At 43.9% G+C, this 27961-nt stretch overlaps 1 protein-coding gene across 1 annotated transcript in view; it reads left to right on the top strand.

Annotated features, from left to right (window-relative positions):
* The window catches only part of lnpep (leucyl/cystinyl aminopeptidase), a 132676-nt gene that overhangs the window by 99222 nt on the left and 5493 nt on the right, over positions 1–27961 (top strand). The window contains exons 11-16 of the mRNA XM_085988124.1: positions 2705–2802; positions 8581–8767; positions 14493–14649; positions 15174–15358; positions 22940–23101; positions 23932–24072. Of these exons, the coding sequence (XP_085844250.1) occupies positions 2705–2802; positions 8581–8767; positions 14493–14649; positions 15174–15358; positions 22940–23101; positions 23932–24072 (930 nt within the window). The remainder of the gene's footprint in view (positions 1–2704; positions 2803–8580; positions 8768–14492; positions 14650–15173; positions 15359–22939; positions 23102–23931; positions 24073–27961) is intronic.

Here is a 27961-nt window from a genome sequence, read left to right as displayed (position 1 = left end):
GCCATATGTAACAAGTACAATGGAATGCTTGTTCCCCGTAGGGACGCGTCAGCTATACATACAGTGCCGTGTTCAAAGTCAATACAATGGCTTCCCGTGGCAGTGGGAGCACGATGTCCCTCAGCCGCTCTGTCCTCCTCTTCACCGCGGCCTCCTCCTCCCTGTTGCCGGCTCCACGTGTGGTGGCCTGCTTCTCCCGCTCTGGCCACCATGCCCGGCTCCCGCCTCCCATCCGGACTGCGAGTTACCCGAAATGGAGCTGCCGGCCGACGTGCTGCAGCGTGTCGTGAGTCTGCTGCTGCTGCTCGTTGCGCTGCGCTCCTCTGCCCGACTCGCCGAACACATTGTCGGGATGTGAATGCTCCAATGCGGCCTCCTCTTCACCGTCGCCCGGGGCCTACTTCTCTCTCTTCACGGGTTGGCCTCTGGCCGCCATGCTCGGCTCCCCTCCTCCCAGTCGGAATTCTTTCCCGCCGAGGAGCTGCTGGCCGATGTGCTCCAGCGGGTCGGCTTGGCTGCTGCTGCTGCTCACTGCGCTGCCTCTTCCCGACTCGCCGAGCACCTCGCTCCGGTTGCGGTATGGGGAAGTGGAAGAATTCACACTGGTGTAAGATGGCCAAATCTGGTTGGACGTATTCCTGGAGGTTTGATGACGTGATGCTTGCCGTTTGCAAATGTCATTGCATTTACCTTTTATAAAGGGTGGGTTCCCTGTAGTTGAGTGCCATTAATCCTAGTGAGCCTATTAAAATATTTTTGCTTAATGGCGGGGTAGACTGGGATTTGAAAAATGTCCTGACTGTTCCCGTGGATTGTTCACTACCACCCCTGAGAGTTGCACCCTCTGATCTTCCACTACCTCTGAGAAATCAAAGGTGGTCAATTCGTTATAATCTCATAATTTAAAAAACCTCAAATGTTGGTGAAACAGTTCCACGTATAAAAACAATAAAGGCCTATATTTTCTGCTCAGGTTAGGCTGGCACTTGGGAGTTTGGGCGGGAGAGCCACCAGGCTGGTTTCCTGATGGTCCTCACCACTTTTGGGATCACCTACCAGAAGTGACTAGGAGCATACAAGATGTCCACCCATGGGTGTGTATGACCGAAATAAGACATTTATGCTGCTGTGACACTGGGCGCAAGAGACACCCTAGTGTCTAGCTTTGCCATTGGTAGCATGTTGTTTCTTCCTTTTATGAAAAAATAATTTCAAAAAGAAAAAATCAAGTACTTTAGCCAGACTATGCTACAACAACAACTTTTATTTGTATAGCACCTTTAACGTACATCCCATGGCGCTTCCCAGAAGTGTTATCAAACAAAATTTGACACTGAGCCACATAAGATACTGGGACAGGTGATCAAAAGCTTGGTCAAAGAGGTAGATTTTAAGGAGCCTCTTAAAGGAGGAGAGAGGTGTAGAGGGGCTATGCTGCAACTGCATGAATGACCCTAACCCTGGAAATCTGCTGGAGTCAAGGTTGTACCCTTGTGATGGCCAGAACTCTTTCACTGATGAAGATGAGCCAGGATCTGCTGTGGAAGAAAATCTATTCCAAGATGTACACCGATTTGTTTTTTCGTATTTTGTATTACAAAAAATCTACCTTAGAGTTGAGTTCTAAGAAGGGTTGTGGATTTCCATTTGTAATCGTGAACAGCTATGCATATAAGCTCCAGAGGCATTTATCCAAATTCTAATGTATGCAAATCTTGCATCATAAAATCTGCTTGGAGCATGCCATTTCCTTGGAACCATCCTGGTCCAAGAAGTCTAATTTAGAGTATGAGGAGCAGTTACACTCGTGCCACAGGAAGCTCGTATTTCTGAAATCAAGGTTAAAGGAGCATTATTAGGACAAATCGAGGCTAGCCAATTGTAACCATTCAAACACTTTGTCCAACAATACCATTCCTCTCATCAATGGACCAGAAACACAAATTTTGATGGATTGGACCTCTCAATACATTGCTGACCTTGAAAAGAACTTGGATCTCCACTTTCCTGAGTCAAAATATGTTACAGAAGGAATTATCCAAGCTATTGAACTTTGAGGAAAAGTAATTACTGATAAATACCAGAAGTAGTTATTTTCTAGCTGCAAGCATTGTTTCAATCTGCCCTTAATTTTGACATCTGGTATTAATTATTACCAAATACCATAATGCAAGTTTTATAATTGACCTTGTGATTGACATATTGAGATACACATGGGATAATGTGAAGATGATGCAGCAAATGATTGTCATACAGAAGCTCTTGTATATAAAGCATCATTAGGGAGTAAGAGTGTTAGAATGAGTTGCATGTAAGAGACTGGGTATTTTACTTTTACCTTATTAAGAGATGACATGCCACACATTGTAACACAACTGAATATATTATAATTAGTTCATAAGTTGGGACCCTTTTAATAATGCATGGAAATACTAAATTTTTCATGTTTTCCTTAAGCACAGAATACTCCTGTGAAGTGCCTTGGGACCTTTTACTATGTTAAAGGCGCTATATAAATGCAAGTTGTTAACACAGAAGGTGACTACTACATTAGAGAGACAATGGTTTTATGTACCACAGCTCAATACTTGAGATTAATTTCTCAATATTCTTTAACAAAATTTAGCTCTTTCTCTAGACTAATCTTCATTTAGTCATTTCAACAAGGTGAAACTAATTGAAGCTCTGGTTTGATTTTTCTCAGTTACCTGTGGCAAATTCCGCTGACGTACATCACCAGCAGCTGTAGTAATTATAGCCAACCCAAGTGCATCAAAACATGGCTTCTTAAGAACAAAACAGGTGATTATTTTTAACTTCAAGTAGCAAAGTAAATGTGAGCCTCTGCTTAGCAGCTTTTAGTGGGGCTTTGGCCAGTACCCAGGCAGGTTTTACTGGGGCTTTGGCCAGTACCCAGGCAGGTTTTACTGGGGCTTTGGCCAGTACCCAGGCAGGTTTTACTGGGGCTGTGGTTACTGATCACACCGATGTGTGGGAATGAGAGACTGACCTCTACTTATAATTTCAATTATCTCAAAGTCCAAGTTTCTGTATATAGATTCCTTTGTTCAGAATTAAACATTTTACACTTTTAAGTAAATCTTTTTTCCCCTTAAACTGTTGATGAACACATTTCCTTTATTTGTAGAATGTTACTTTGGGTTGCCCTATTGGGCTGAAGAATAAATTCTCCATTCTTGTGCTTTAATGGTTGCTGGCAGTTGACTAATGTTCAATCTTACTTAATGATGTATTAACAAAGTACGTTTAGTTTAATCCTTTTTAAAATAGTATACTTCTACCCTATTATTCATGCTGATCAAGTAAAAGTATTTATCCAGCCAAAGCAGAACAAAAAAGTTATTTAATAATTTGAAAATGAATACAAAATTTTTGCATTGTACATAATGTTTAAAATTATACATCATTATTACATTCATGAAGTATATTTTTGTTTGGTGTTCATAGGATAAGTCTTTCTATTTTCTTCTGACTGTGGAGGATAACTACTGCTCAGCAATTTGTAGTCTTACTCCAAAATATATTTAAAATTAATATAATTGGATTAATTAGAACATTGTGGTGTCAACCACCTAATGTTGATCTGGTTTATTGTGAAGTGTCATCCAAACTCCCCAGCATTACATTTGCCATATACACCAACTGCAAAAAGTTTACTTGTACCACTGGCTGTTCCTGTCATGTGATTTTTCTACCAGAGAGAATTCACTGTCAGGAATTTATCGTGCCCCCGCCCTTTTCTTTGACATGAGTTGAATCCACAGTGGCAAATTGATAACTAGCAGACGTTCAAAATGTGCAGCCTAGTGATACAATAAAAATGTAGTCATAGTAAGTGACTCCTTGGTGGCACCATGCGCTGGAGCTCCAGCAGGTTGCACTCCAGAGTAATAGGGCTCGATTTTAATTCCCAAGGCGGGTTGGAGTTGGGTTGCGTGGTGGGCGGGTTCAGGAGCCGCTTTCAGCGGGAACAGCTGCAGAGTTGCGATTTTTATTAAACTAGCTCGTTAATTTCATGGAGGCGCGCTGGCCGGTCCAATGACTGGGATCAGGTCGGCTGGCCGCCTCTGATGACATCATAGCAGCTGCTTTTAAAGCTGCCATCCAGCCTGAGCCTTTCCATTGTGGTTTCCTGCACTACTTTTCAAAGCCATGACTTCTTCCAGAGGCAAGGCAGCTCCTCGTTTTAATGATGAGTCCCTCCAAGTTCTTGGGGATGCTGTCAGAGGGCGCAGGGAGATTCTCTTCCTGCCTGATGGCCAGAGGAAGCTTCCTCAGCAGGCCAAGGCAGCCTGGCTGCGCATTGCTCAGGAGGTGAGCACAAGGTGCATTTATGCAGGGTCATGGATCCAGTGCTGCAAAAGGTTTAATGATCTTGTGAGAACATCAAAAGTGAGTATCCCATCTTACTTGCCTTCACTCTGCTTCCCTTCTCATCACCAGCACTCTGCATTGTAAGCCTCCTCCTTCACATCCCACCTTACCCTTGCTTCCCTTGCACCCTTTCCTATCCATCTTTGTCTCTGCACTGAATCACTTCAGCATCCTGCCTACGCACCCCTTAGACTCGCTCTCACTGTCATGCAGTGACAACAACTAACAACGCACAGGGAGCTACCTTCCTCTTGCCACCTTAACCCATCTTCGTCTCACTCAAAACTTCTATGGTAGGGATTATTGACCCTCGCTCCATCACTGGCTGAAACACCGCTTGTGTCCCTCCTTGCAGGAAAAGATAGCCCACAATAAGAGGGAGAGAGCAATGACTGGAGGAGGAACACCTACCCTAGCAACATTGGCCAATGCTGAGGAGGCAGCAAACGAGATTGTTGGAGGTGGTGAGGACCTGGAAGTGGGTGATGGAGAGATGGGCACACTAGAGGAAGCTGGTCACATAACAGAGTTTCATCCCTCTGAGAAAGCAATGGAATATGATGTTCATAGAGAATCACTTCGTATTATCTGCTCAAAAGGATGTGTCTAATTCAAGCCTTTACACTCCCACAGGACCACCAAGCGCCCCCCTCCCCATGATCCAGGACAAAGAGCCAGACATCTCCTCAGAGGAACCTGAAGCCTCTGAGGAACCAGCGTCACCAGGACTCTGCGCACCCAGCACCAGCGCAGCAATGCACACCTTGGTGGGGTCCTCGTTAGTTAGAGTAGTGTTGCCACCTGGTCTATCAAAGCAAACAAGTGAGCATCAGGAGATGGTGGAGACAGCGACAGCAGTGGAGAGTCCCCTGCGGAGGTCTCGGGACTCTCCTAGCTCTGCAGAGCTGCATGCAGATGCTGTGCCTCTGGGGCCATCCAGGAAAAGAGCGGTTCGTGAAATACAGGAACAAGTGCAGGTGTCTCTAGAAGGGTTTGCCTCCAGGGTTAGTGCGAGTGTGGAGAGAATGGAGGAGTCAGCACTGTCGCGGTGGAGGCAATGGCGCATGAACGCACCTCCATGGATAGGATGGCAACCTCTGGAAAGGATGGCTACGACCATGGAGGAAATAAGTTGCCAGAGTCAGGAAAACATGGTGACTGTTCAGAATAGAATGACATCTCTGGAGGAGTGATGGGCAGCTATTGAGCAGAAAAACCAGGGCTTCATGAACGTCCTTTTGAGGAGGACTGCCAGTGCAGATACAGGTCCTCATGGCCCCCCTGAAGTGCAGCAAGGTGCTCTCCTGTCACTTGCCGGCACTGAGGTACAGCTGACCCATGAGAGGGATGTTGTTGGCAGGACAGAAGGAAGTGTGGGCTCCTCTCAAAGTGCTCGCACGACCATGCTGTGGTGTATGTGCCTTTAAGAGCCCCAGGTGTGCTGTAATGCCGGTAATTGCCACTCGGGCTATATAAGCCTGTATATTGTGTATATCCGTTAGAACCCCCCCCCCCCCCCCCAGACTTTGCTTAGTAAATACCTATGAACCAACTCCTGTCTTCAGTGTCTTTATCAACACACGGACACTACACATGCCACTGCGGAGTCCTTGGTCAGAGATCCACTTTACAGAGACAACTGAGATGGCCGTTTCAGCCCCTGCACAGCTGCAGGAAGAGCAGACTGTTGAAGTGCCCTCCCAGGCTCCCAAACTCAGAGGATGCCCGCCAAAGGCATCTAAGCAGGCGCAGCATCCTAGTCAGCAAGGTGCCTCTACATCTGCTGAAGCCACAGGGGAAGTACCACGTAGAAGCACGTGTAAGAGAAAGATTTAGCACCTATAGTCACAAGGAATCACTTGGGTGATGTTTCTTTTTTTTTTTCTGACTCTTGCTGGTATATTTTGTCATGTGTTAAAGATAAATTATGCCAAACAATTGATTGTCTGGCCTATGTGTTCTGGGAAATGGCAAAAGTGCATTGAGGGCTCAAGGCGACTTGCATTTGTAATGCTGATGGTAAAAGTGATGGGAAATAAGAGGGTATAGCAGAGATGAAGTATGATGTTGGACAAGTTTCACCTGCAATTACAGAGCCATATGGTGGCCACCTATTGTTGAAGAGTAAGCCTATGGTAGTGTGGCATGGCAGTGTGCATACTCTGGTTGAACTGCAGGGATGCTGCATTGGTCACAGCAGGGCATGCAAGGCTCCCCGCTTCCCACGAAGATCTGTGGTGAGCCACGCGGCTGCTACTCCCCAATTATGAGGACCAGGATGAGAGGGCATAAATTTTTCCCATCCCCTATCATTTGAGGTAACAATCTTGCAAGCGCACAGTCGAAGTGGCCTGAAATATTTCCATTCATGACACACTGCAGATGGGTGTCAGCTTGAACAGTCAGAAGGTCAGTAGATGTGCAAAATGTTATCCCATACCTACAAAAGCAAAATGGTTGCATTTGAATGTCAGCCATGTTTCAGGGGCACTTTTTTTTTTTTTTTTTATAAAGTGCTCCACCAATGCATACAAATCATGTCCTCCAGCAACTCGTCTCCTTGAACCTGGCCTGTTTCTGACTAGTCGGGAAACAGCAGCCAGTAGCAGGAAAATGGGAAACCACTTTGAAAATAGCATTAGCAAGGCAGTTAACAGGTTGTTAATAACCTTAATTACCTGACCCACCAGTTGGAGTTGGGTCAGTTTGGGAGCGGCTAAACAGACACTCAGGAAAATCATGTGGGGACGGGATGGAGGCGGGTTGGGTGTCTGAAGCCATTTTTCCTGATTTTTTCCAACAGACCCGCCTCCTCAGGGCTATTAAAATCGAGCCCGTAGAATGCAGCTCCATGCTCATTATTCTGCACTTGATGAATTGCCAATCTCTACAATGGGGATGAATTGCCAATCTCTACAATGGGGATGAATTGCCAATCTCTACAATGGGGATGAATTGCCAATCTCTACAATGGGGATGAATTGCCAATCTCTACAATGGGGATAAATTGCCAATCTCTACAATGGGGATGAATTGCCAATCTCTACAATGGGGATTTGTAGAGTAAGGACATGTATTTTCCACCAGGAAGGAAGAAAGTAAGAACACTGGTCACCACACTCCTGTACCTCCTAGTGGCCTATACAGCAGCATTAACAAAAATCTGAGGGCAGATTCCCTGCCATTCTCCCTGCAGAGGCAGTGGAAACCACATAATGGGAAAGGCAAGGTTTTGCATGAATTATTGTAAAACTGACTTGGAGTGTATAAATGGCTTGTACACAGTCTTGGGGTTCTGACTACATAAACCACTTGAGCTGTGCTCACAGTTTATGATCCTATTTAAATTCCTTCAATGGTACATCCTCAATCTCTCTCCCAGCCAGGTGGTTTATATATTGGTATCTTTGTTTCTCCTCTTCTCCCCAACCCCACCACACCCCCCAAAAGTTGTTGTAATCTTGCTGAGGTACAGTCTTCCAATGAGCCTTGACTCTGGTCAATATACAGTTTCACCACGGGGCCATCATGACTAAAGTTGACCCTGTCCTCACCTGATGTCCACATGTGTAGACTTCTACCAAAGATTGCTGGATAGCAATCAGGAACAGGAAGCTTGGTCCATTTTCCTTTCCCTAAAATAGGGTACTGGGGCCAATTCTAGCATCCAACCACTGCCCTGACTGAGGTTGAACCTGGGATCTTCCTGGTCTGCATGGCTCAGCTGCTCACTGAATACATTTGCTGCACTATCGGACAAGCTAAATAGTTCAAAACGCAGTCCCGTCGAGGCTTTGATGGCTTGTGTATAGAACCATTACCCTTCTGACAAAAGGTCATCGCCCTGAAACGTTAACTCTGTTTTTTCTTTCTCCACAGATGCTTCCTGACCTGCTGAGTACTTCCAGCATTTTCTATTTTTATTTCAGATTTCCAGCATCTGCAGTATTTTGCTTTTGCATTATCCTTCTATACTTGAATTAATTTCATCAGACATTATTATTAAAGTTTCACATGTTAGTCTAGTTTCATCAGTGAACTAGAATTTCATAGAAGGGTTTCAACCCGAAACGTCAACTCAAATTTCTCTCCACGGATGTTGCCTGACCTGCTGAGTTTTTCCAGCATTCTCTGTTGTTATTTTAGAATTTCATAGATATGTTTATGCATTTTATTTTCCATTAGACACCATTGACCTTAAAGAACCAAATGTCTCCTGGGTGAAGTTTAACATGAATATGAGTGGGTATTACATCGTACGTTATGAAGGGAACACCTCAAAGGAATTAATTGGATTATTAAAAAATAATCATTTAGCGCTCAGTGACCATGACCGAGCCGGCTTCATTAATAATGCCTTTATGCTTACAAGGTAATCAGCTGCTTTTAACCCTTTTATCTTTAGTATTATTGTTTACTTTCAGTACATTACAGCATATATATCTTTTGTACTGTTGTCCATTGTTAATCAGCATCACTGCTGTTTCAGTCAAGGTATGTTGAGCAACAAATTATTTATAAAAATAGAATATTGTAGTTGATAGAAGAAGGACTTCATCAGTATCTTTAATATTTCTTTCTGCCGTAACGGTCAAGTCAGTCAAATTTTCTTGCTCATTAGTTAAATGTCTTTTCTTCTTCATTTGATTAAGTCATAGAAACATAGAAGATAGGAGCAGGAGTAGGCTATTTGGCCCCTCGAGCCTGCTCCGCCATTCAATGAGATCATGGCTGATCATCCAAATTCAGTACCCTGTCCCTGCCTTCTCTCCATATCCCTTTAGCCTTAAATATATCCAACTCCTTGAATATATTTAATGAATTGGCCTCTACTGCCTTCTTTGGCAGAGAATTCCACAGGTTCACCACTCTCTGGGTGAAGAAATTCCTCCTCATCTCTGTCCTAAATGGCTTACCCCTTATCCTTAGACTGTGACCCCTGGTTCTGGACTCCCTGACCATCGGGAACATCGTCTGTCTAGTCCTGTTAGAATTTTATGTTTCGATGAGATCCCCTCTCATTCTTCTAAACTCCAGCGAGTACAAGCCCAATCGACCCAATCTCTCCTCATATGTCATTCCTGCCATCCCAGGTATCAGCCTGGTGAATCTTCGCTGCACTCCTTCCATGGCAAGAACATCCTTCCTCAGATAAGGTGACACAAACTGCACACAATACTCAAGGTGTGGTCTCACCAAGGCCCTGTACAACTGCAGCAAGACATCCTTGTTCCTGTACTCAAACCCTCTCGCTACGAAGGCCAACATACCATTTGCCTTCTTAACCGCCTGCTGCACCTGCATGCTTACCTTCAGCGACTGGTGCACAAGGACACCCAGGTCTCGTTGCACTTCCCCTTCTCCCAATCTATTACCATTTAGATAATCTGCCTTCCTGTTTTTGACACCAAAGTGGATAACCTTGCATTTATTCACGTTCTATTGCATCTGCCATGCTTCTGCCCAATCACCCAACCTGTCCAAATCATCCTGGAGTTTCTCGGCATCCTCCTCACAGCACACACGCCCACCCAGCTTTGTGTCGTCTGCAAACTTGGAGATATTACATCTAGTTCCCTCGTCCAGATCATTAATATATATTGTGAATAGCTGGGGTCCAAGGACCGATCCCTGCGGTACCCCACTAGTCTTTAGTTATTCAACTTCTCTGATTTATTTATTTTCTACTTTAATTATTTACCAATCTTTTTGGGTAAAGCCTTTCTTCCCATTTCATTCCTTCACCCCCCCCCCCCCCCCCCCCCCGCCACCTCAAACAAAAAAAACAAAAAACAAAAAAAAACACACAATCTCATTGCAGCAAAACCTATCCCCGTGACACAGCCACCATGACCCTTTATACCCCATCTAAAAACTTGGGCTTGAGGAAAGCTTTTTGATATTGGTGATGATTTAAATATTTGGAGGAATAAAAAGGCAGCAAGATAACCTTCACAAGCCTGCAATGCTATTTAAGCTAGAGTAGAAATGTATGGGCCCCACCACAGGCTTTGGATTCTATTTTAAACAGCCTACATTCACCTCTGCCTGTACGGCCCTTCCAGACCTGTCTGTGCTCCACACTCTGGCTCAAGTTTTTACATTTCATTTTTTCTAAATCTAATCACCTCCCCAACACTACATACCTAAGCCCAAAACACACCCTCATCCTAAGTCTTGATGCTGCTTTCTACCCTTCACCCAAAACCTGCTTTCCCTGTAACTGGATCGAGCAGGCAAACGATGAAAGCTGTTCTACAACACTGTGGGAAGTTTGCTCATTTTATTTATAAAGTCACATATTTGCTTCCTCATCGAGGATATATTCTTTTGGTTATTGATTTTCCCTTCAGTATTTATGGCTCCATTTGCATATGGGGCCACCCTAATAACATACACCTTCAGTATAGGCAAGTGTGAGGTGGTACATTTTGGTAGGAAGAATAAGGGGGACACACACTCCTTGGAAAATAAGTGTCTAAATGGGGTAGAGGAACAAGGGGGCCTAGGGGTATAGGTACACAAATCACTAAAAGCAGGTTAATAAGGCCATTAAAAAAAACAATGCACTGGGTTTCAATTCTAGAGGGATAGAATTAAAAAGCAGAGAAGTTATGTTAAACTTGTATAGAACCTTGGTTTGACCACACTTTGTGTACTGTGAACAGTTCTGGTCTCTTATAAAAAGGATATCAAGCCACTGGAGAAGGTGCAAAAGAGATTTCCTAGAATGATACCGGAACTATACTAGGGTTTTACGAGGTGGCTATAGAGATAGTGGATGCATTGGTTGACATCTTCCAAAATTCCATAGATTCTAGAACAATTCCCACGGATTGGAAGGTAGCAAATGTAACCCCACTATTTAAGACAGGATGGAGAGAGAAAACGGGAAACTATAGACCAGTTAGCCTGACACCAATAGTAGGAAAAATGCTACAATCTATTATTAAGAATGTGGTAACAGGACACTTAGAAAGTAATAATAGGATTCAGCAGAGTTGACAGGGATTTATGAAAGGGAAATCGTGTTTGACAAATCTGTTTGTTTTTTGAGGTTGTAATGAGCAGAATAGATAAAGGGGAACCAGTGAATGTAGTGTATTTGGATTTTCACAAGGCATTTGATAAGGGGTCACACAGGAGGTTATTAAACAAAATTAGGGCTCATGGGATTGGGGATAATGTACTAACATGGATTGGTTAACGGACAGAAAACAGAGTAGGAATAAACGGGTCATTTTCGGGTTGGCAGGCTGAAACTAGTGGGGTACCACAAGGATCAGTGCTTGGGCTTCAGCTATTTACAATCTACATCAATGATTTGGATGAGGGGACCAAATGTAATACAGGAAACTTTCTGGTATCCGGCACTGACGGGACCGAGCTGGTGCCGTACCATCAAAACTGCCGTAGAAACCAGCACTAATGTTAAAACCTATGGAGCTTTTGAGCTCTGTGTGAATCAACAAACCCTGTTGCTTAGGAACAGCTTCAAAACAGTCAGCCGCAGCTTAAAAGCGTCTCTGTAGCTAAGCAACAGCTTCAGCGAGGCCTTGCAGAGTCTGACTGGGAAAAAAAAAAAGCAACGAGAAGTAAAAAAAATTTTAAGGAAACGGCTCCTGAATTTTGCCGGTAGATAGAGCTTTCCGGACATTTAACCTCCGGTTAAACGCAAGCTTCCTGTATATCCAAATTTGCTGATGATACAAAGCTAGGTGGGAATGTAAGTTGTGAAGAGGATGCAAAGAGGCTGCAAGGGGATATAGACAGGTTAAGCGAGTGGGCAAGAATGTGGCAAATGGAATATAATGTGGAGAAATGTGAAGTTATCCACTTTGGTAGGAAAAATAGAAAAGCAGAGTATTTTTTAAATGGTGAGAGATTGGGAAATGTCGGTGTTCAGAGGGACCTGGGTGTCTTGTACATGAATCACTGAAAGTTAACATGCAGTTACAGCAAGCAATTAGAAAAGCAAATGGTATGTTGGCCTTTATTACAAAAAGGATTTGAGTACAAGAGTAAAGATGTCTTACTGCAATTGTATAGGGCCCTGGTGAGACCACACCTGGAGTATTGTGTACAGTTTTGGTCTCCTTACCTAAGGAAGGATATACTTGCCATAGAGGGAGTGCAACGAAGCTTCACCAGACTGATTCCTGGGATGGGGGGATTGACCTTTGAGGAGAGATTGAGTAGACTAGGCCTAATATTTTCTCAAGTTTAGAAGAATGAGAGGTGATCTCATTGAAACATACAAAATCCTTACAGGGCTCGACAGGGTAGATGCAGGGAGGATGTTTCCCCTGGCTGGAGAGTCTAGAACCAGGGGTCACAGTCTCAGAATAAGGGCTCCGCCATTTAGGACTGAGTTGAGGAAAAATTTCTTCACTCGGAAGGTGGAATTCTCTACCCCAGAGGGCTGTGGATGCTCAGTCGTTGAATATATTCGATGCAGAGATTGATAGATTTTTGGATATTGAGGGAATCAAGGATATGGGGATACTGCAGGAAAATGGAGCTGAGGTAGATGATCAGCCATGATCTTATTGAATGGCAGAGCAGGCTCAAAGGGCTGATTGGCCAATCCTGCTCCTATTTCTTATGTTCTTATGAGAGGTTATACTTATTGGGAAAGATTGAACAGGCTGGGGCTCTCTTTTTCTGGAATAGAGGAGATTGAGGCGTGACCTGATAGTGATAGGGTAGACTCCGAGAAGATGTTTCTACTCGCAGGCAGGACCAAAACTAGGCCATAAATATAAGATAGTCCCTAATAAATCCAATAGGGAAATCGGGATCAACTTCTTTACCCAGAGAGAGGTTAGAATGTGGAACTCGCTACTAGTATAGATGCATTTACGGGGAAGCTTGATTTAAAAACATGAAGAAAGGAATAGAAGGATACGTTGATGGGGTTGGATGAAGAAGGGTGGAAGGAGGCTCGTGTGGAGCACAAATACCAGCATGAACCTGTTGGGTCGAATGGCCTGTTTCTGTGCTGTAAATACTATGTAATACACTACTGGTATTGCTCATGTGCCCTGGTGCAGCTTCAGACCACGGTGGAGGTATTCTAGTGCGCACTCTCCTGATATTTGTTTTCTCAGTATGAGCACTTCTTGATCAAGCTTCAGATCAAACAGAAGCATGAGAGTTGCCCTTACATTTCTTTAATTTTGCTTTCAGTGTTGGTCTTCTGCAGTATTATACTTGCATCCAGGGTTCTAAAAGCATTTCAGATTCCCAGAGATGTGAAGAAATCTACTTTAGTGGCCAAACAGCATCCCATCAGATCATGATTTGTATTTATAATGGTGAAAGCTCAATTTTCTCTTGGATATTTTAATGAAGTAAAGAGCGCTGTTAAAGTTTATGGGATCCATGGCTTTTTAAATAGAGGCATATACAAAAGCAAGGACGTTATGCTAAACCTTTATAAATCACTGGTTAGGCCTCAGTTGGAGTATTGTATCCAGTTCTGGGCACAACATTTTAGGAACGATATCCAGGCCTTGGAGAGGGTGCAGAGGAGATTTACCAGAATTATACCAGGGATGAGGGGGGCATCAGTTATGTGGAGAGATGAGAGAAACTGGGATTGTTCTCTTTAGAGCAGAGAAGGTTAAGGGGAGATTTAATGGAGGCATTCAAAATTATGAGGGGCTTTGATAGAGTAAATAAGGAGAAACTGTTTCCACTGGCAGGTGGGTTGGTAACCAGAGGACACAGATTTGAGGTAATTGGCAAAAGAGCCAGAGGCGAGATGAGGATACATTTTGTTATGATTTGGAATGCACTGTCTGAAAAGGTGGTGGGAGCAGATTCAGTGGTAACTTTCAAGAGGAAATTGGATAAATGAAAAGGAAAACTTTGCAGGGCCATGGGGAAAGCGCGGGGGAGTGGGACTAGTTGGATAGCTCTTTCAAAGAGCGGGCACAGGCTCGATGGGCTGAATGGCCTCCTTCTGTACTCTATGATTCTGTGAACACTATTCTGGCTGTGAATAATGCTTTACATGCCACAGTGGAGTTTAAAAATACATTCTTGGATTCCAGAGTTGTGTGGACTAATGTGTTTTTTCTTATTACCCTTAGTGCAGGGAAAATCTCAGTGAGAGCGGCACTGTCTATGACCAAATATATGAAGAATGAAAGCAGCACTGCACCAATAACTGAAACATTGCTTCAGCTCACCCGTATCTACAGGCTTGTGCAAAAGAGGGGCATGCTGATGCTTGCTGGCCGGATGAAGGTATTTGCTGTTTTTATCCTTAGTGTCTTGTAAATTTGTGTGTGTTCTGGAACAGAGTCGTACAACATTTTTGTGGAATTATTCTATTCTACCTGCCATATACCTGTAGTGTCATAGACATAACCGAAGGACATTGAATCTTAACTATAAGGTACTGTAAATGTAATTGTGGAAAAATACAGAAAGTCTTTTATTTGTTTTCTCACAACTTTGTCAATATGTATAATGCTGTTTATGCTCATTTGCTGGTTTCTTTTTAGAGCATAAAATTGGGGTCGCCAATGTTTTGTTTTAAACCACTCCCAACATTCCTTTTTTCTTTATACAAATTTTTCTGAACAATTCTTACCCTTTCCCATATCGGCTGGAGTGGAGGGGGGCTTTATATTTATCTGTATAGTATATTCGAGGTCTTGAGTTGTTCTGGGATAACTTGGAATTGTTGTGGAATAAGACTTGTGTTGTGGAATGTGATCATTGCCACTGATGAACTTTTGTGTCCTATCCAAATGTCTGTATTGCAGAAATATATTTTTGATATTTTTGGAGACCTGATTGATCAGCAAACCTGGAGTAACAATGGATCACTGTCTGAAAGGCAACTTCGTTCCACACTTCTTGATGTTGCTTGTGATTACAGCTATAGTAAATGTGTCCAGAGTGCAAGTGAACTGTTTACCAAGTGGAAGAATTCTAAAGACTTCAGCTTGTAAGTGGTTAAGCTGACATTACATTCTTGCTGTATTTGTATTTTCAAGTATCAAAGGGCCTATAGGCTCTACTTTGAGTCTCTAATGATTCTTTTCTTTTGATATTTGTAGAAATAGATTTCATTTTTTTATACTTGACCTGCACCTGGGTGTTTTATTCAGCGTGTCTTACAAATATGACCTATGATTGATCATTTAAAAAAAAAAATCTCCACAGGATATTATCACCAGTGTGCATGTGTAGTGTAGCCCAGTCATAGTTCAAAGAGAGAGAAAAGAGAAATAACTTGCATTTATATAGCACCTTCCACAACTTCAGGACGTCCCAAAGTGCTTTATAGCCAATGAAGTACTTTTAAAGTGTAGCCTGTGTAATGTAATATAGGGAAAGTGCAGAGGGAATTAGTAGACTCTAGTAATTCACCCTGCTTAAATAACCATGTGTTTATTTAATTACAGTCCCCAGTACTTTCACTGTCCCTGCTTATCCCGGACAGCCACCTATATTGGGCCATTTGCCTTTACTATAGGTGTCAATTACAAAGGAGCTGCTTAACTGCTCAAAATAGGGCCAGCTATTTCGGGCAGTTAAAATGTGATTACCTATTGCTCCCCCATATCCTCCAGAACTTGTGCCACTGCTGCAAGCCCTTTTTGCTGAGTTGGACACATTTTTAATTTTGGAAAGGGGCCAATTAAGTATAATCCAGCTTAAAAATAATAAAGAATTGAAGTGAAACATTCTGACTCTGTTTTCGGATGAGAGTGCATACCCGGCCCTTTAACTCGCCCTTCTACAGACAGCTGACGGTTCCAGGGTTTTAAATCTCAGCAAAGTTGACACATGCATCGATTGTCAGTGCAGGCTTCTGAATCACCCTCTGTGCTGAACATAATTATCCGGAGTTCTTTTATGCCTTCACTACTTCATACCATCATTTATCTCTTACACCGGCCAGCAACATACTCTCTAAGCGGTGGGAACTGTACTTGCAGATCATAGTTTACTTTTTTTAATTTGTTAGATATTTTATGGAAACTAGTGATTTTGGCCTTTTGCAGGCAAGCTGTCTGTTGGAAACTTTCTTTTTCATTCCTAAAAATTTGTCATTTTACTGATTGGGCCTGTGAGTATACTTGCCTTAGACCCATCTTCCATTCTTACCCTAGGACTCTGTCCACTGATCTCGGACCTAGTAGATTGTCCCTACAACCCGCTTCTGAAGAATGCAAAAGATCACTAGTGCATTTGATTCTTTTTGTCACAAAACTTAAGTATCATTAAGAGCCCATCTTATTCAAATTGCCTCCCTTGTAATGGTTGTTTAGGCATTAACAAGATTCTGTTTTAAATTCAGGGTTACTCGGTGGTAGCCTAATGTCCACCGCCAGATGGAGAAGCCCTTGTGTATGACTGGTGCTCCTGGCTGGTTTTTCCACTGCGTGTTGCTGACTCTACTGAGTTATGACTCTCTTTCACACTGTCTCTGTACAGATTATGCATGTTCCATGAACACTAACAAGTCAGAAACTTCAGTAAGCAATCCAAAATCGTTCAATTACAACTTGTTGACTTGGATTTAAGCCTGGCTGGCAACCAGTTTTTTTTCGTGTGAAGGTTGTTATTGTCACAATGTAAAGTTTAAGCAATGAAAATTCACACACTCAAACATTTCATGGCAAAATCATAGTTGAAAATCCTATTTTACTTTGTGCTGTGTCTGAATGACTGTATGATTGATTACCTTGTGGTGTGAGGTTTGGGGGTGGTAGTGGTATGCTACCCGATTTAGATGAGTATCTAGACAGTTTTTAAAAAGTTAGTTAAATCCCATGACTGTTTCATGATTATAGCAGTACAATCTCAAACCAGCTGGCCTGGCTGACTTGTGCATTGCCTGCAATACGATGACAGATGCAGCAGTATTTGCATTACATCTGTCCTTAATTTATGGACTAAGGTTAAATACTTGGGGGTGGGGGGGAGAGAGTGGAATTTGTGTATGCCAAGGGAATTGCCGGTATCACTGGCAACTCGAGTTAACGGCTGCTGAAAATGGCTGCAGCGCTACTGGGCAATGGCGATATGAGCGCTAACTTACCATGCAACCTGGTGGTGTTAATGGAGGCCTCAGACATGAGGTTACCGTCCACAGTCAGCATTGCAGATTCTTACTGCCTTGGGGAGCGACATTGGAGTTTGCAAGGAATTGTGGGCAATTAAAGGGGCTATGAAGTAAAGGGGCAATGCATTCAGAACTAATAAAAATTACAATGCAGTGAAAAAATGCAGCTTTCAGCCCTCACTGCCTTTCAATAAAAAAATTAGCATTAAAAAGAAGCTCCAAATGGGATTCTTCAGCACTTTAAACCGAATTCCCTTCTGAAACTCAAAAGGGAAAATTGCTTTAGCACTGACACAAATGGCTGAGCAAGCCAGGGAAGGGGCACCCAGGATCTCACACACACCACTCCAGCTTTGCGCAGGGCATCAACACTGCAAGAGCGGCCCTCTACCCACAGGGGCTAGGAAGCCCTCCAGAAAGGACGATGTGGGACCACATTACGGAGGCCGTCACTGGCAGCAGTGTCACCCCCACCACCTGGCTCCAGTGCCCAAAGAAGCTTCATGACTTGAGACCACTGGTCAAGCTCAGTGAATGCATCTTCATAAGCCATCACTTACCAACTGCATCACACGCCTCACACACTGCTCAATGCACGACTCCTCTCTTTCCCCCCCCCCCCCCCCCCGCCCCATCACTCACCTACCAACAATCTACCAATGATGAGTACATCTCCCATTCTGAGCCTCACCTCACCCTCTTGGAGGAGACAGTGCTGGCCATTCTTGGCAGGGGCATGGCTGAGCCCTTGGCCAACAGCAGGGCTGAAAGGATACAAGATACTGGTATGTTGCCTCCCTGGTGCAGGGGTAAAGGATGTCTCGGGGCAGCTGCAGGGCATTCTGGAGGGGTAGGGTGAACAACCAGTTGTCGTGGTGCATATAAGTACCAACGATATCGGTAAAAAACAGGATAAGGTCCTAAAAACTGAATATAGGGAGTTAGGAGGTAAATTAAAAAACAGGACCTCAAAGGTAGTAATCTCAGGATTGCTACCAGTGCCACATGCTAGTCAGAGTAGAAATAGAAGGGTATTTCAGATGAATATGTGGCTAGAGGAATGGTGCAAGGGGGAGGGATTCAAAATCCTGGGACATTGGAACCAGTTCTGGGGGAGGTGGGACCAGTACAAACTGGACGGTTTGCACCTGGGCGGGACCGGGACCGATGTCCTGGGGGAGTGTTTGCTAGTGCTGTTGGGGAGGGTTTAAACTAAATTGACAAGGGGTTGGGAACCTGTGCAGGGAGACAGAGGAAAGGGAAGCAAGGATAGAAACAATAGACAGGAAGGAGAAAAGCAAAAGTGGAAGGCCGAGAAATCAAAGGTGTAAATCAAACAGGGCTACAGTAAATAATAATTCTAAAAGGAATAAGTGTTTTAAAAAAAACAAGTCTGAAGGCTTTGTGTCTGAATGCGAGGAGCATTCATAATAAGGTGGATGAATTAGCTGCTCAAATAGATGTAAACGGATATGATTTAATTGGAATTATGGAGACATGGCCAAGGCTGGGAATTCAACATCCAGAGGTATTCAATATTCAGGAAGGACAAGCAAAAAGGAAAAGGAGGTGGGGTAGCATTGCTGGTTAAAGAGGAGATTAACACAATAGTAAGGAAGGATATTAGCTCTGATGATGTGAAATCTGTATGGGTAGAGCTGAGAAATACCATGGGGCAGAAAATGTTAATGGGAGTTGTATACAGACCCCCAAACAGTAATGCTGAGGTTGGGGATGGCATTAAACGGGAAATTAGAGACGCGTGCAATAAGGGCACAGCAGTTATCATGGGTGACTTTAATCTAAATATAGATTGGGCTAACCAAATTAGTAACAATACTGTGGAGGAGGAATTCCTGGAGTGTATATGGGATGGTTTCCTGGACCAATATGTCAAGGAACCAACTAGAGATCAGGCCACCTTAGACTGGGCATTATGTAATGAGAGAGGATTAATTCGCAATGTTGCTGTGAAAGGCCCCTTGGGGAAGAGGGATCATGATATGATAGAATTCTTCATTAAGATGGAGAGTGAAGTATTTGACTCAGACTAGGATCCTGAATTTAAATAAAGGAAACTACGATGGTATGAGGCGCGAGTTGGCTAGGATGGATTGGGGAACGTTACTTCAAGGGTTGATAGTGGATAGGCAATGGCAAACATTTGAAGATCACGTGGATGAACTACAGAATTTTTTCATCCCTGTTTGGCATAAAAATAAAACAAGTGATTCAAACGTGGCTAACAAGGGGAATTAGGGATAGCATAAGATCCAAGGAGAGGACACATAAATTGGCCAGAAAAAGCAGCAAACCTGAAGATTGGGAGCAGTTTAGGATACAGCAAAGGAGGACAAATGGATTAATTAAGAGGGGGGAAATAGAATATGAGAGTAAGCTTGCAGGGAACATAACTGACTGTAAAAGCTTCTATAGATATATTTGAAGAGAAAAAGATTGGTGAAGTCAAGCGTAGGTCCCTTGCAGTCAGAATCAGGGGAATTTATAATAGGGAACAAAGAAATGGCAGACCAATTAAATACATACATTGGTTTTGTCTTCACAAAGGAGGACACACATAACCTTCCAGAGATGTCAGGGAACATAGGGTCTAATGAGAGGGAGGAACTGAATGAAATCAGTAATTGTAGGGAAATGGTGTTAGGGAAATTGACGGGATTTAAGGCCGATCAATCCCCAGGGCCTGATAATCTACATCCTAGGGTACTTAAGGAAGTGGCCCTAGAAATAGTAGATGCATTGCTGGTCATCTTCCAAAATTTTATAGACTCTGGAATAGTTCCCATGGATTGGAAGGTAGCTAATGTACCCCCACTATTTAAAAAAGGTGGTAGAGAGAAAACGAGGAATTATAGACCGGTAAGCCTGACATCAGTAGTGGGGAAAATGCTAGAGTCCATTATAAAAGATGTAATAGCAGAGCACTTGGAAAACAGTGACCGGATTGGACAAAGTCAACCTGGATTTACAAAAGGTAAACCATGTTTGACTAATCTACTGTAATTTTTGGGGGATGTAACTGGTAGAATAGATAAGGGAGAACCAGTGGATGTGGTGTATTTGGACTTTCAGAAGGCTTTCGATAAGGTCCCGTGTAAGAGATTGGCATGCAAAGTTAAGGCACATGGGATTGGGGGTAAGGTACTGAATTGGATAGAGAACTGGTTGGCAGACAGTAAGCAAAGAGTTGGAATAAACGGGTCTTTGCCGAGTGGCAGGCAGTGACTAGTGGGGTACCACAGGGATCGGTGCTAGGACCCCAACTATTCACAATATATATTAATGATCTAGACGAGAGAACTAGATGTAATATCTCCAAGTTTGCAGACGACACAAAGCTGGGTGGGCATGTGTGCTATGAGGAGGATGCAGAGAAACTCCAGTATGATTTGGACAGGTTGGGTGATATGGCAGATGCAGTATAATGTGGATAAATGTGAGTTTATCCACTTTGGTGGCAAAAACAGGAAGGCAGATTATTATCTAAATGGCAATAGATTGGGAAAAGGGGCAGTGCAACGAGACCTGGGTGTCCTTGTGCACCAGTTGCTGAAGGTAAGCATGCAGGTGCAGCAGGCGGTTAAGAAGGCAAATGGTATGTTGGCCTTCATAGCGAGAGGATTCGAGTACAGGAGCAAGCATGTCTTGCTGCAGTTGTACAGGGCCTTGGTGAGACCACACCTTGAGTATTGTGTGCAGTTTTGCTCACCTTAACTGAGTAAGGATGTTCTTGCCATGGAGGGAGTGCAGCGAAGATTCACCAGACTGATACCTGGGATGGCAGGAATGACGTATGGAGAGAGATTGGGTCGATTAGGCTTATATTTGCTAGAGTTTAGAAGAATGAGCGGGGATCTCATTTAAACATAAAATTCTAACAGGACTAGATGCAGGAAGGATATTCCTGATGGCGGGGGAATCCAGAACCAGGGGTCACAGTCTAAGGATAAGGGGTAAGCCATTTAGGACTGATGAGGAATTTCTTCACCCAGAGAGTGGTGAACCTGTGGAGTTATCTACCACAGAAGGCAGTTGAGACTGACTTATTAAATATATTCAAGAAGGAGTTGGATATTTTTCTTGAGGCTTAAGGGATATGGGGAGAAAGCAGGGACAGGGTACTGAATTTGGATGATCAGCCATGATCTCATTAAATGGCGGAATAAGGCTCGAGGGGCCGAATGGTCTACTCCTCCTATCTTCTATGTTTCTATCCGCATACGTTATCCTGCTTCTCGCATGTGCCTCTTGCTTTCCCGCCCTCCCTTCACCACAACTCCACCTTTGTGTCTTCCTCATTTCACACACCCAAGAAATGCAGCCTGCCCAGCCAGTGGTTGACCAAGAAGAGGGAGAGGAGAGTGAAGAAGATTGAATTTACACTCCCAGCCGCCAGCTCCTCGTGGTCGACCAGCAAGGCCATTTGCAGTGTTGCTGTTTTGAATGCTTCAGTTAGGTTTACCTTCACTGAGTTGGTAGACAATTTATTCCGTAAGTGTACAATTAATGCAGAATAGATACTCGAATTCCATTTTACGTCCAGATTTCCTTAGTTTCTAACCATGGCCCGGATATTCCGATCCCTACAGGCTGTGTATGCACCCATAGGGACATCAGAAATGCCGGTTTTAGGCATGCGCTGAAAACCGACATTTCCGATCTGTCAAGAATGGTCTTGACAGATCCTCCGCCTGCCCTGGAGAAGGGCCTCTGCGGGCAGATAATTCCGCCTTTTGGAGAACCTCCGCCTGTAGAAAACCCTTGGAAATCTTACGCCTGGTAAAAGCAGGCATAAGGCCTGCTTTTACCAGGATAAGAGTTGAAAAAAGTTTTAAAAAAATAAAAAAAATAAAAAAAAAAAATCATTGATTTATCATGTAAAAAATACTGAGGTAAGTTTATTTTTAGCCTTGTAAAAAAACTTAAATTTTATATTTTTGAAAAAATTTTGTTTAAAATATTTAATTTATTGTAATTTCAAGTCATTTTAAAAATGTGATTTAAAAAAAAAAAAAAAAAAAAAATTTATTTAAAGTTTTACTATGTTTTTGGGGTGATCTCCATTCATATAGTTGACAGGTCTTCCTGTCAAGTGTATGAAGGGAGATTCCCTTCTTTGATTGGCTCCCCATGGCCCACGTGATCCCAGGGACGCTGCGAACTGCCTGCGCCTCTGGGATACGTGGGCCCTGCGCACTTGGAGCTTGGAGCGGCCCAGGATTGGAAGCGTGTGCGTCCCAGGAGCTCTCTGGTAAGGGCGCAGATTTCTCCAGATCGCAGGCCTCCACACGCGGGAGGCCTGCGATTGGAAAAGACGGGCCATTGTCTCTAAATTTACTGTTCCTTTTTCAGTACAGGTAACTTCTTTTCCATGTTCATTCCACCTAGTCTTTTTTAAAGTATGTATGTATCAGTTTCGCTTTCTTATTGCAGCCTACCATCTGATCTCACGACAACGATCTACAGTGTTGGAGCACGTAACGACGAGGGCTGGACATTCATAATCCAGATGTATAATTACATGCAGTCGGAGGCAGAGAAAAGCAAAATGCTGATCGCCATGTCAAACCGCAACGATGCTCCGCATCTGATCTGGTTTGTAGAACACCAACTCTACATTTTCATGCCTACTACCAGCTTGTTGAAATAAGAGTATATTCACAATCAGCAGAGAAACTGTGCTAACGTGCGTTTATTTCCCTTCCCTTTTCTGTTCTGTTCCTTTTGAAATGCTAGTCATCAATAATATGTTTCAACTCTGACGAAAGATTGATACGTGTTGTGTTAACTCGTCTGTTCTCAAAATGTGACTGACCTCAAGTGTTTCCAGCATTTTCTGTTTTTGTTTAAGAAATACTTTTAGTTTTGTCCATAAGGGCCAGTTGTATGAACCCAAGTAATGTATAACTTGAATATTGCATGTTAAATCTTATTAGCCTTCACTGTTTAAACAAAATGTTAGAAAAATTGATTGAAGGTGACATAACAAGACAGTAGGCTTTTGGTCATAATTCCCCATTATTGATTTTTTTTAAAGTAGCTCAAATAATGAAAAGTCCTCCGCTTTCTCGAAAAATATTCATGAGAAGACCCTCAAATGATTATATACTTATTTGCCTTGGGAAAGGCGGGCATTTTGGACAGGGATTTCCTCTGTGCTATTCTTAAAATTGTAATTGTTTGTTTAAAAAAAAGTATAGAATTTCTCTACAAATGGCATAGAGAAAATCTCCTCCTGTCTGTTTAAAATTAAGTAATCAAATCTTCAACTAAACAAATTAGACCAAGAGCAGAGGTTTTGCTTGAATTTCTGAATTGTCTTATGGTTTTAAAAGCCAGGATCATTTCTCCCTAATTCATGTATTGTTTACTTTTAGGTATTGCTTTGTAGATACTGAATAGAATATTAATGCTTCATTTCCTAGGTTGATGTATGAGAGCTTGCAACATGGTATGATAAGGACGCAGGAACTACCCACCATTCTTGCTACTTCCAGCAGAAGCTTCGTCGGATATCTCTTTGCTTGGGATTTTGTTAAGGAAAATTGGGATAATCTGGTTAAAAAGTAGGTTCCTGATACTGATATTCTTAAATTCACTAAATGTATTTATTCATAAAATAAATGTGGTGCCATCAGATCCTTATGAAAATGTTTATATTACTTTATAAGCCTTATGTTATACATAGAAATTCATAAAAGGTTTATTTACCTCTTGGCTTTTTTATTCTATACCTTGTGATTTTTTTTTTTTTAATTGTTAATTTTTTTACGGATTTATCAACCCGAGGGGCTGCCTATAATGTCCTGTGAACCTGTACCCCCAAATTCCTCTGCTCTTGCACAACACCAAGATTACTTCCATTCAGATATAATGCCTGTTAACTCCTCAAACAAATCTGAGGTTTGTTGAGCATGATTGTTCCGTTTGAAATCTATGATAGCAACTTCTAACTATTTTCTCTAAGAATTAAATTACCTAGATAAAGACTTTTTTTTTATAAGCGATCCCACAACCAGCAGATCAGATCAAAGCTCTGCAGTCCTGCCGCATCATGTTGTGAATGGTGGTGGACAGTTAAACAACTAACGGGAGGAGGAGGCTCCATGAGTATCCCCATCCTCCATGATGGTGGAGCCCAGCATGCGAGTGTAAAAGACAAGGCTGAAGCGTTTGCAACCATCTCCAGCCAGAAGTGATCCATATTGGCCTCCTCCTGAGGTCCCCACCATCACTGAAGCCAGCCTTCAGCCAATTTGATTCACTCCACGTGATATCAAGAAATGGCAGAGTGCACTGGATACAGCAAAGGCTATGGGCCCTGACAACAACTCGGCTGTAAAAGAAAGAAAGACTTGCATTTATATAGCACCTTTCATGACCATCGGACGTCTCAAAGCGCTTTACAGCCAATGAAGTACTATTTGAAGTGGAGTCACCTGTTGTAATGTGGGAAACGCGGCAGCCAATTTGCACACAGCAAGGTCCCACAAACAAAAAACCTGTTTGTTATGTTGGGTGAGGGATAAATATTGGCCAGGACACCAGGGATAAACTCCCCTGCTCCTCTTCAAAATAGTGTTATGGGATCTTTTACGTCCACCTGAGAGACCAGATGGGGCCTCGGTTTAACGTCTCATCCGCAAGACGGCACCTGCAAGACGGCACCTCCGACAGTGCAGCACTCCCTCAGCGCTGCATTGTGGAATAAACGAATGCCTCATGACTCTTCGGCTCACCCTAGCCCAGAACCAGTGCGTTACAGTCATCAGTACGTACGCTCCAACACTGGAAGCCACAAACGAGACAAAAGAGGAATTCTACTCCAGCCTCGAACAATCGCTGTCCCGATTCCCAACGGACGACAAGCTGATCCTCCTTGGTGACTTTAATGCCAGAGTTGGAAAGGCCACAGACCTCTGGAGAGGTGTGATCGGCAGAGAGGGAGTAGGGAAAGCCAACTCCAACGGTACACTCCTCTTGGCGAAATGTTCAGAACATAGCCTTGTCATAAACAACACCACCTTCCATCAGAGACAAGTACAAGGTTTCATGGAAACACCCTTGCTCCAAGCACAGGCATCTGCTGGACTACGTCCTCATCCGAGCGAGGGACCGCAAGGACATCCACATCATGACAGGAGCTGACGACTGCTGGACAGACCACCACCTAATCCGCTCTGTCATCTCCATCAATGTAGCCCCAAAACAGCGGCGGCAACAGAAACAATGACGCAGGAAAATCCACGCTGGAGCACTCAAAGACCCTGCTAAGAAAGCTCTATTCAGTCTGTGCCTCACAACCAACCTGACTACTCCCAGTGATTCAGAGACAGTGTCCACAGTGCCTGGTCTGCACGCAAGGCCTCTATAATCAGCACCTGTGAAGAGATGCTCGGTCACTCAACCGGGAAACACTTCGACGAGAGTGACCAGGAGATCCAGGCACTAAAGTCGCAAGCGCAAGGCATTCCTGATCTGGAAGCAGCAATACAACTCGAGCAAGAAAGCAGCTCTACAGACACCTTAAGGCTGAGGTCCAACAAAAAACTTGTGACCTAAAGAACAGATGGTGGGTGGAGAAAGAGCAGGAGATCCAGCAGCTAGCAGACGACGTGGATTCTTCAGCGCAGTCAAGACCACCTATGGCCCAAGCACCCAAGGTCCAACCCCACTGCGGGCCAAGAACGGAGAGGTACTCCTCAAGGACAGAGAGGCAGTCAGTGCCCACTGGAAGGAGCACTTCAAAGATCTCCTTAACCGTGACTCTGTCTTCGACACGAGTGGCCTCCACTCCATTCCGCAGCATGCTACCCGCCGCCACCTCAGCACAACCCCAGCCCGGCATGAGGTTGAAAAGGCCATCCGACAACTGATGGACAACAAGGCCTCGGGAGAAGATGGAATCCCTGCCAAGGCACTAAAGCATGGCGGAGAAGCACTATTGGTGCAAATACATGAACTCATTTCTCTTATTTGGAAGGAGGAGAACATGCCAGGGGATCTCCGAGATGCCGTAATCGTGACCATCTTCAAGAAAGGTGACAAGTCAGATTGCGGTAATTATAGAGGAGTTTCCTTGCGCTCTCTGCCACGGGGAAAGTCATCGCAAGAATCCTCCTCAACCGCCTTCTCCCAGTGGCTGAAGAGCTCCTCCCAGAGTCTCAGTGCAGATTCCGCCCACTAAAGGGCACAATGGACATGATCTTCACCGTGTGTCAATTACAAGAGAAATGCAGGGAACGGCACCAACCGCTGTACATGGCTGCCTTTGACCTCACAAAGGCCTTCAACACTCAACCTTGAGGGATTATGGAGTGTCCTCCTCAAATTCGGCTGCCCTCAAAAGTTTGTCACCATCCTCCGCCTGTTTCGCGATGACATGCAAGCTGTGATCCTGACCAACAGATCCACCACAGACCCAATTCGCGTACGGACCGGGGTCAAGCAAGGCTGTCATCGCATCAACACTCTTCTCTATCTTCCTTGCTGCAATGCTCCATCTCATCCTCAGTAAGCTCCCTGTTGGAGTGGAGCTAATCTGCAGAACAAACGGGAAACTGTTCGATCTCCAGTCCAGATCCAAGGTCATCCCATCCTCTGTCATCGAATTACAGTATGCAGCCGACGCTTGCGTCTGCGCACACTTGGAGGTCGAACTCCAAACCATCATCAACACCTTCACCGAAGCGGCCTTGCACTAAACATCCATAAGACAAAGGTCCTCCAACAACCTGACCCGCCACACAGTACTGCCCCCCCCCCGATTGTCCAAGGCCTTGTCATGGATTTTGATAATGTGGACCACTTTCCATACCTCGGGAGCCTACTATTGACAAAGGCAGACATCGATGACTAAGTCCAACACCGCCTTCAGTGTGCCAGTGCAGTCTTCCGTCGCCTGAGGAAGAGAGTGTTTGAAGACCAGGACCTCAAACCCAGCACCAAGCTCATGGTCTACAGAGCAGTCAACCACCATCTGTTCCACCTGTGACAGAGACTGTAGGTCCCGCATTGGACTCATCAGTCACCTGATAACTCATTTTTCGTGTGGAAGCAAGTCATCCTCGGCTCCGAGGGACTGCCTAAGAAGAAGATGATTGGAATGTCAGCCTAGCTTCATGTGCTCAAGTCCCTGGAGTAGGACTTGAACCTACAACCTTCTGACTCAGAGGCGAGTGTGCTACCAAGTGAGCCAAAGCTGACACTGGTGCTGAAGACCTGTGCTCCAGAACTAGCTGCGCCTCTAGTCAAGCTTCCCCAGCACAGCTACAGCACTAGCATCTATCAGTCAGTGTGGAAAACTGCCCTAGTATGTCCTGTCCACAAAAAACAGGGCAAATAAAATCTGGCCAATTACCGTCCCATCAGGTTACTCTCGATCACTGGCAAAGTGATGGAAGGTGTCGTCGACAGTGCTATCAAGCAGCACTTTCTCACCAATAACCTGTTCAC

This window comes from Somniosus microcephalus, chromosome 1 (assembly GCF_052327205.1).
Source record: "Somniosus microcephalus isolate GS21.2 chromosome 1, FLI_Smic_1.0, whole genome shotgun sequence".
Taxonomy (NCBI): domain Eukaryota; kingdom Metazoa; phylum Chordata; class Chondrichthyes; order Squaliformes; family Somniosidae; genus Somniosus; species Somniosus microcephalus.
The sequence above is the reverse complement of the archived record's forward strand: the minus strand, read 5'-3'. Positions and strand labels throughout refer to the sequence as shown.